General features: G+C 45.1%; 1 protein-coding gene across 1 annotated transcript in view; it reads left to right on the top strand.

Annotated features, from left to right (window-relative positions):
- The window catches only part of pane1 (proliferation associated nuclear element), an 11961-nt gene extending 2398 nt beyond the window's left edge, over nucleotides 1-9563 (top strand). Inside the window, exons 2-6 of the mRNA XM_070861671.1 lie at nucleotides 2193-2263; nucleotides 2701-2799; nucleotides 6148-6227; nucleotides 6894-6985; nucleotides 8990-9563. Of these exons, the coding sequence (XP_070717772.1) occupies nucleotides 2193-2263; nucleotides 2701-2799; nucleotides 6148-6227; nucleotides 6894-6985; nucleotides 8990-9130 (483 nt within the window). The 3' untranslated portion in view covers nucleotides 9131-9563. The remainder of the gene's footprint in view (nucleotides 1-2192; nucleotides 2264-2700; nucleotides 2800-6147; nucleotides 6228-6893; nucleotides 6986-8989) is intronic.
- Nucleotides 9564-9793: the final 230 nt, after the last annotated feature.

Below are 9793 nucleotides of genomic sequence, written 5' to 3'. Positions count from 1 at the left end.
CCTGTGCTGTATCATCCTATGACCACAGATGGATTGGGTCTGATTCAAAATGGGGAAGTTGTTGCTACAGGAACAGGAGTAGGCCATTCAGCTCCTTGTGCCTGTTTTGGCATTCAATTAATTCCTGGCTGATCAGTGCCCCATCTCCATTTACCTGCCTTTGCTCCATGTCCCTTGATAACCTTGCCCAATAAAAATCTATTGCTCTCAGTCTTGAGAATTTCAATTGACCCCCGCACCCAGCATCCACAACCTTTTTGGGGAGAGATTTGGGTGTTCGCGTGCAAGAAACACACAAAGCTAGCATACAGGTACAGTAAGCATTAAGGAAGCGGTAGCAGGATATTTGGAAAACTGTTTACAATCTATAATGATTTGAATGAAAGGACTGAGTGTAATGTAGCCAAGTTTGCTGCTGATACAAAGATGGGTGGAAAAGCAAATTGTGAGGACACAAAAATCTGCAAAGGGATGCAGACAGGCTAAGTGAGTGGGCAAAAATTTGACAGATTAAGTACAATGTGGGAAAATGTGAGTTTATCTACTGTAGCAGAAAAAATAGAAAAGCAAATTATAACTTAAATGGAGAACAATTGCAAAATGCTGCAGTACAGAGGGACCTGGGGGTGCTTGTGCATGAAACACAAAGTTAGTATGCAGGTACAGCAAGTAATGAGGAAGGCAAATGGAATATTGGCCTTTATTGCAAGGGGGATAGAGTATAAAAGCAGAGAAGTCCTGCTACAACTGTACAGGATATTGGTGAGGCCACACCTAGAGTACTGCGTATTTAAGCAAGGATAGACTTGTATTGGAGGCTGTTCAGAGAAGGTTCACTGGGTTGATTCCAGAGATGAGGGGGTTGACTTATGAAGGTTATACTCATTCGAGTTCAGAAAAATGAGATGTGATCTCATCGAAACATACAAAATGATGAGGGGGCTTAACAAGGCGGATGCAGAGACGATATTTTCCACTCATCGGGGAAACTAAAACTAGGGGGCATAGTCTCAGAATAAGGGGCCTCCCATTTAAAACTGAGATGAGGAATTTCTTCTCTGAGGGTTGTAAATCTGGAATTCTCTGCCCCAGAGAGTTGTGGAGGCTGGGTCATTGAATATATTTATGGCGGAGATAGACAAATTTTTGAGTGATAAGAGAATAAAGGATTATCGGGAGCAGGCAGGGAAGTGGAGCTGAATCCATGATTAGATCAGCCATGATCTTATTAAATGGTGGCGCAGGCTCGAGTTGTCAAATGGCCTACTCCTCCTATTGCTTATGTTCTTAACTAGAGGGCACAGTCTCAGGATAAGGGGGTCAGCCATTTAATACTGATGAGGAATTTCTTCACGCAGGGTTGTGAATCTTTGGAATTCTCTGTCCCCCCGAAGGTTGTGGATGCTCAGTCTCTGAATATATTCAAGGCTGAGATCGATAGATTTTTGGAGTCTAGGGGAATCGAGGTATATGGGGATCGGGCGGGAAAGTGGAGTTGAAGTCAATATTCAGCCATGATCTTATTGAATGCTGGAGCAGGCTCGAGGGGCTATACGGCCTGCTCCTAATTATAGAAACATAGAAAATAGGTGCAAGAGTAGGTCATTTGGCCCTTCGAGCCTGCACCACCATTCAATAAGATCATGGCTGATCATCACCTCAGTACCCCTTTCCTGCTTTTTCTCCATACCTCTTGATCCCTTTAGCCGTAAGGGCCAGATCTAACTCCCCCTTGAATATATCCAATGAACTCTGCGGTAGGGAATTCCACAGGTTAACAACTCTGAGTGAAGAAATTTCTCCTCATCTCAGTCCTAAATTGCTTACCCCTTATCCTAAGACTATGTCCCCTGGTTCTGGACTTCCCCAACATCGGAAACATTCTTCCTGCATCTAACCTGTCCAGTCCCGTCAGAATTTTATGTTTCTATGAGATCCCCTAAACTCCAGTGAATACAGGCCCAGTCGATCCAGTCTCTCCTCATATGTCAGTCCTGCCATCCTGGGAATCAGTCTGGTGAACCTTCGCTGTACTCCCTCAATAGATAAATGTGAGGTTATCCACTTTGATGTCAAAAACACGAAGGCAGAATATTATCTGAATGGTGGCAGATTAGGAAAAGGGCAAGTGCAGCGAGAACCTGGGTGTCATGGTGCATCAGTCATTGAAAGTTGGCCTGCAGGTTCAGCAGGTGGTGAAGGCAAATGGTATGTTGGCCTTCATAGCTAGGGGATTTGAGAATAGGAGCAGGGAGGTCTTACTGCAGTTGTACAGGGCCTTCGTGAGGCCTCACCTGGAATATTGTGTTGAGTTTTGGTCTCCTAATCTGAGGAAGGACATTCTTGCTCTTCTGTTCTTATGAGAGAGTTCCAGACTTCGTCTACCCTTGTGCAAAAGTGCTTCCTAATTTCAATCCTAAATGGTCTAGCCCTTTTTGTAAGATTGTGTGTTCCTGTTCTGGATTCCTTCACCAGAGAAATAGTTCCTCTGCTTAATCCCTTCAATATTTTAAACACCTCGATGAGAGCACTCCTCAATCATCTAAACCCAACGGAATACAAGCCAAGTTTAATCAACCTGTCCTCATAATTTAATACATTAAGCTCTGGTATTGTTCTGTGCTGTACATCCTGCAATGCTAGTACAGTAAATCTTTCCTGAGTTTTGGTGCTCAAAGCTGAAGATAGTTCTCCTTTTAGTCACTTGGCGAAGCGACTGCCGTTGCCTGTGGAGAATGAGCACAGCAGGCCGCGAATAGACCTCATCGTCTTCCTCATGGATATGCGGAGTCAGCACAGGTGAGCTGAAATTGCCTTAGAGTTGCGTCACCTGTCGCAACTTTAGTCTATTTGCTGTAAGATCTGGCAATGGTATATTGTCAGTGTCGGGAGAGCAGCGCTCATGGAGACTAGCACGAAGGCAGCTGTACTGATTTCCTTCCCTTGACCGTGTGCTCACCATTCTTACTGAGCCAGTTGAAGGGCTGCTGAGACCAGAGGTCTGAGTGTCCCACTGCCTCTCAACAGCCATAAAAATCAGATTGCTCAGGGACCCGGCTTCAGTTTATATCAACAATGTGTTGCCAACCTGGGACGACAGACCTTTTTGACTTGGATCAGCTTGCTGTAACACGTCTGAGATTTAATGGACTTTTTAAAAAAAAAAAGTCCTTAGGGGCTGAAATTGCCCCTTCTTTAAGGTCCATTACCACCTCGCGCGGGAAATTGCCTGCGTGAGCACCGCTGCTTGGTGCCCCTTGCAGCTTTCCCCAGCCCTTTCCTCTCCAAGCTGCCTGTGTCTGAGCGATGCATCTTCCCTTAAAACTGCCTGCCTATTTTATTTCAATTGTCGGCCGACTCAAAGGTCGGCCCGACAATGGTGGCCACGGGTTTGGCCGGGCCACCAACAGGCAGCCCGGCAACCCCTGTTGGGTGCCAGGTCACTGGAATGGAAAAAGACTCCCTGGTGGCCCAATGGGCCTAACTAAACCCCATGCGGAGCTCGCAGCGGCCCTCCCCTTTGATTGAAGAGGAGTGACGTTGTGACGTGTCGAAGCGGCACGTCTGGGTTGTGCTGATGTCATCAGTGCGGCGAGGCTGCCCAGCTCCAACGCCACTTCTGCCCTCACCACTGCCTGAAAGCCGATTTTTTTTTTTTAAAAGCTCAAAATCGCTCTGTTTCCCCGCCCCAAATGGATTGGGGTGGAGAAACATCTTCAAGATCGGTGAGTGCGATACTTTTTGATCGTGGTCAGTTTCGGCCCCTTAAGCTTATGCACTCTGATGCTGAAACAAAGCATAATATATTACAGTAATAAAGTAATTCACATATCAGAAGTAGCTTTAATGTTGTAATTTTAACTATACTGCCAGAATAAACCCCCACACTTGTAAATAAATGTATTTTAATGCCTTCTGCTTGCACTGTTTCTCCTTCTTCCCCTACTTGCTCTTAAATTTTTAGATTAGCTTTACTTTCTCTTTATTTCTAAGTAATGTAGCCCTTTCTAAATCTTGTATTTATTTCCTGGTTATATGTAACGAAAGGAAGAACGTGTCTTTATATAGTGGGTTTCATGACCTCAGGGTGTCCCAAAGTACTTTGCAGCCAATGAAGTACAGGTTGAACCTCTTATCTGGCACCATCGGGACTTGGCCTGTGCTGGATAAGAGGATTTGTCTGATGACGGGAGGTCACGCCGACCCTTGACTTACCCGGTCTTGATGACAGCGCTCGTGCCCTTGACTGCCTCCGCCACGCTCCGGCTCAAATGCCTGCCATGATTCTTCTCCGCACGATTCTTCTCCACGCTTCAAGATGGAGTCCCGACCCCGAAGCTGAAATCTCGGGCCTCCGTCTCTCGCGATGTTGGTTTGCCACTGCTGACAACAATGTTGTATAGAAGCCTATTGCGCAGCATTTCGAGTTAAAATTCTTGCCATCCGTCCAATATCATCTTACTGCAAGATTCATTACTGCTTCCAGTGTGAAATTAAATAAATCAGGCAGTAGTATGCATCCTTATCTCACTCCAACTGTTGATCTAAAACATTTACATTTCCTGTCCCACTCGAACAGTACTCAGGTGTTATAGATGTTTTCCATGTTCTGTGCATGTGCCCTGCCCCGGGGCCGGGAATGATGCCGGACAAGGGAGGTTGCCAGTTAAAGGAGTCCCGGATAAGGGAGGTTCAACCTGCACTATTGAAGTGTAGTCAGGGTTGTAATGTAGGAAAAGTGGTAACAAGGTCACGTAAATAGCAATGTGGTTTTAAAAAAAGTCAGCCAGTTTTGATTGGTGGGTGAATGTTGGCCAGGTCAGGGAGAGTTCCACTGGTCTTCAAATAGTGCTGTGTATTCTTGTACGTCCACCTGAGGGCTGACCGGGCCTTGGTATAACGTCTCATCCGAAGTCTGTCCATCAGCACTGCACTGGAGTGTCAGACTCGATTACATGCTCAAGTCTCAAGTGGGGCTTGAAGCCATGACCTTCTGACTCGGGCTACCATTGAGCCAAGGCTGACACTGCCATGAACGACTTGAGTGGATAAGTTAAATATATTGCACAATTTTAGTGTTGAATTCAATGTGATATTTCTCCTTTAGTACATCAGAAGCAACACACTAAATAAAATCTGATTGCCCTGATTAATATAATGGTAATTATCCATGAAAGGATAATTGTGTTAATCAGTGCTAATATTCTGTCTGAATGTAGGTGATTTGAATTAAGTCATTCATGATGGGTTATAATGCTTGCCCCTGACTATTACCCCACCAGAATTATGCAAGTTGAGAGCACGCAGCAAATTCTGATTTGAGGTCCTGACGGTGTAATGCTTAATGGGTCAAAGTAAGCTCCAAGTAATTGAGGTAAGAGTTTGACCGTACTGAGCTTCAGATGCAGGGTGCTGACGAGAAGGGCTTGCCATTCAGACTACTGGCAGCTACTTTTTGTCCCTCCAGGTAAAACTACAGGATAAACAGGGAGGTTTCATTCAAAAAAAGGGTGAACATCTTGAAAGTATGCATCTGTCTTTATACAAGCAGTATACTTTAAAGGAGGGGTGGACATAAAACTGCAAAGAACTTTAATCATGTTTCTATGACAGCTTTGGCTCAGTGGGCAGCACACACTCCTGAGTCAGAAAGTTCCACTCCAGAGACTTGAGCATATAAATCTAGGCTGACACTCCAGTGCAGAGCTGCGGGAACGCTGCACTGTTGGAGGTGCAGTCTTGTGGATTAGACGTTAAACCGAGGCCCCATCTACTCTCTCAGGTGGACATAAAAGTTCCCATGGCACTATTTCGAAGAAGAGCAGGGGAGTTATCCCCGGTGTCCTGGTATGTATTTATCCCTCAATCAATGGTCGCTATCTGGTCATTATCACATTGATGTTTGAGGGAGCTTGCTGTGCGCAAATTGACTGCTGCGTTTTCTACATTGCAACACGGACTATACTTCAAAAAGTACTTGGCTGTAAAGCACTTTGGGCAGTCTGGTGGTTGTGCAAGGCGCTATATAAATCCAAGTCTCTCTCTTATTTGGCACCATTGTACTGTTTCTCTCTTTCCTGTTTTGAGAGTGACCAATATAGTCTGAGAAAATGCTACATTAAGCCCTGATCTTTGTTTTAATTTCAGTGTAGAAACTGTGAGGTCATCGCTTGCCTACGTTGATGTGAATTTCTTTCTTGGGAAAGTTTGCTTTCTTGCAGTTGGGGGTAAGTTCTAAATGAAAATCTCAAGGAATCTTTGAGAGACTCCCCCCCCCCCCCCCCCCCCCCCCCGCCACCTGCTGTCACATACTGATGTCGCTCCTAATTTCCATTCCCGTAGTACTGTTGAACTCCTCACCTTTCCCTCTTCTCTTGTAGTCCACAAGCTTTTAAAAGCCAAATTTGTGTTAACCTGTCCTCTGGTACTTGATTCATCTCGTCTTCTCGCACCCCTTTCAACTTTGGTGTCCTGCGTGGTGGGTCTTGGCCCCTCGAGTTGACTACTCGGATGCCGTTCTATTTTGACAGCTTAATCAACTTGAGAATACAATTCTGAAGCTCAATAATGACCAGAAGTCAAGTCTAGATTTAGAATTTGCTGGGGGAGTGGGTGGACAGAAAGTAAGGAATAATGTAATCGGAAACGATAAAGGTCCGATGCTGGAGAACAGGAGTGCAGGTAGAAAGCACCGAGACCTGAGGTAAAGTTGCTGCATCTGTAAAGTCCGGCTCACTGCCGATCGAGAAGTAATCCGGGAGAAGTCCACCGTGTGAACTGCAGGTAATTTAAACTGCTGTGAAGTGGCCAGGGCACACTTCAATTGAACAGCATCCAACTGAGACGTTGGCATTCCTGTTCAAATCTTGTTTCCATTTGCTTTCCTGGCACAGATAAGACTGTTAAGCACCAATCGACAGAGATGTACACTCTGAAGCAACTGGCAGATTCCTACTCCAGCCCCCTGTTTCATGCCGAGCTGGAGGTAAGAATAATTCTGAGACCGTTCTTGTGTTGTCAGTCATATGCAAGCTATTGTTTCCCTGTTGGGAGGATCACCTGTCACTGCATCTTGCTTCTCTTCCTTGGAGCTGGATGCATAGTAGGCAATGCTCTATGGAAATATAGTGTTCTATTTTAGAGCGGGAAGACGATAAGCTAACTACCCCTTTCTCATTGGCCATGGCGAATGAAAATCAGAGAGGCACTGGTGGCAGAAGTAGGGAGGCTGTGTCTGTTAGCTGCAGTCTTTTGAGAAAGGAAAGACCATTTTGAGAAAAGAATTGCTGTTTTCAACACTGGCAAACTGAACTCTTTCCCCAAAAATGAATGCTGCCTTCTGGTTTATGATCGTGCAGTCTTGCAGCTCGAGTCTGATTTTTTTTTTTCCACGCAAAATGGTAGGAAGCTGGAGTATTGTGAGCAGTTCTGTGCACCACACCTCAGGAAGGCGCTAGGAGGGAGTGCCTAGGTTTACCAGAATGATACCCGGACTCCAAGGGTTAAGTTACAAGGAGAGATGACACACATTAGGGTTATATTCTCTGGAATTTAGACAGTTGAGGGGTGATTTGATCAAAGTTTTCAAGTTATTAAGGGGAACAGATGGGGTAGATAGAAAAACTCTCTCTGCTGGTTGGAGAGTCTAGGACTAGGGGGCAAAGTCTTAAAAATTAGAGCCAGTCCTTTCAGGAGTGAAATTAGGAAACACTTTTACACACAAAGGGTGGTGAAAGTTTGGAACCCTCCTCCACAAACAAATTGATACTAGTTCAATTGATTTTAAATCTGGGATTGATGGATTTTTGTTAACAAAAGGTATTGAGGGATATGGGGCAAAGGCGGGTATATGGAGTTAGGTCACAGATCAGCCATGATCACATTAAATGGTGGAGCAGGCTTGAGGGGCTGAATGGCCTCCTCCTGTTCCTATGTTTTCAAAATTCCCCATTGAGTTGCCATTTTCAACACTGTCTGAACTCTGTCCCCCAAAATGACAAATTTGCTGGAGTTCTTCTGAGGATTTAACGAGCAGGATGGATAAGGGGAACCAATGGATGTGGTGTATTTGGATTTCCAGAAGGCTTAGCTTCCATTCGGGCGTGGACTGCTGGTGAAGAGCTTGCAGGACCAGGTAGATCTGATCCCTGAGCGTGGGGGTGGGGGTGCGGGGGTTCTGAATCCTGAAACCCTGACCCGGGAGGGTGAATGTTCTAGTGGGGAGGCTGGAAGTCTGGGAAGAAGCACTCCCGGCCCACAAACCGTGCTCCTAAGGATATCCTCGCCTTACTGCAGTCTCCGGGTTCCCCTCTTGCTTCACATCCCTGCACCCATTGTGCTACAATGCTAGAATAACTCAAACTGCGTACTGTATTGCACGCTCTTGCACCTTGTTCCAAAGATCGAACACCTAATGGAGGAACAAAATCAGAGCTGAGCAGATTGGCAATTTTAATCTTTGGCCATGAACATATTTATAAGTTTGGAATAAACTTAATTTGGGCTTTTTAAAAAAAAAAAATCCCAGCTCTCACCCATAAGATTGTCATATGCAGCTTTGGGGCTGTTCTTGGTGATATTGGGAGGGAAATTTAGTGAGTTTGTCTGGCTGCAGGTTACCTGCTCATGCGCTCAATGATTTTGAAACGGATCAAAAGGAGCAACTACCGGTCCTCCTTGGTTTGGGAATTGTTCTTGATGCAGAGCGAGAAGAAAGAGAGAAGACATGCATGTATATAGCGCCTTTCACGGCTGCCAGATGTCTCTAAGCACTTTACAGCTAATGAAGTACTTTTGGAGTGTAGTCACTGTTGTGGGAAACGGGTGAATGTTGTAAAAAGAGGGACCAGAAAACCCCACCCACTTTTGTGGGTAACTGAGCACGAGAAGGACTTCATGCGCATGTTGTGGGATTTCTAGGTTGATCTTTGTTTCTTGCGGTATGCCAACAGGATAAAACTGAGCCGGTGTAACACACATTCTTGTTTAGTCCACAGAAAGGAGAGCTGTGATCGCCCAGAGACTTCTCCACATGCTGAAGGTTGCGGCAGGCCTGGTACCAGGTGTGTCTGCCCTGGCTCTCAGCTCTTTGATCAGACCCTCCTTCATGACCGAAATAGAGAGGTGCTGAACAGCATATTGTGTTATGGGCAACTTGTATATGATTACAGAGCTACCCAATTTTCTTCTTGCCACATTCATGTGTGTGCATTGAACTTCAATTTTTTATTTTTTTATTTGAATGTCCTGCCTCATAAATAATCTTTGGAACTTGAGCAGGGTGAGCAGCCTTGGGAGCACTCGCCTGCTACTTTGTTTCCCGTCATTATAATCGAGATGTTGACAGTTCCCTTTGCTGGCGGTCTGTCCATATGGGAAATTATCGTTCGCAACCCATGTCCTGCTGCTCCGGAGGCAGCATTTTGGCAGCAGCTCTGTGCTGTCTGTGAACAAAGTCTGGATTAAAGCGAGAGAGACGGAGGGGGAAAAAAGAGCTTGTATCGAAATGGAAAAGCACTGTTAATCGTTATAGTATATATTAAACATTTGTCCAGTTTGTTTCATTCAGATTCTGTTATGTTTCTCTACAGGTTTTCCGAATTCTGTTGGTTAAAATGCTGCATTTTCAGTAAGGATGACTGGAGTAGCTAATTGCAGTGCAACCATATCATACCTTGCATTTTGGTCTTGATCAACATTCAAACTTTTCAAAAATACAAACAGAAAATGCTCAACAGGTCAGGCAGCATCTGTGAAGAGAGCAGCAAGAGTTAACGCTTCAGATTGATGACTT

The sequence above is a fragment of the Pristiophorus japonicus genome, chromosome 19 (assembly GCF_044704955.1).
Source record: "Pristiophorus japonicus isolate sPriJap1 chromosome 19, sPriJap1.hap1, whole genome shotgun sequence".
Classification (NCBI taxonomy): Eukaryota; Metazoa; Chordata; class Chondrichthyes; family Pristiophoridae; genus Pristiophorus; species Pristiophorus japonicus.
Note: the sequence above shows the minus strand (reverse complement) of the source record. Positions and strands in the feature narration are given on the sequence as shown.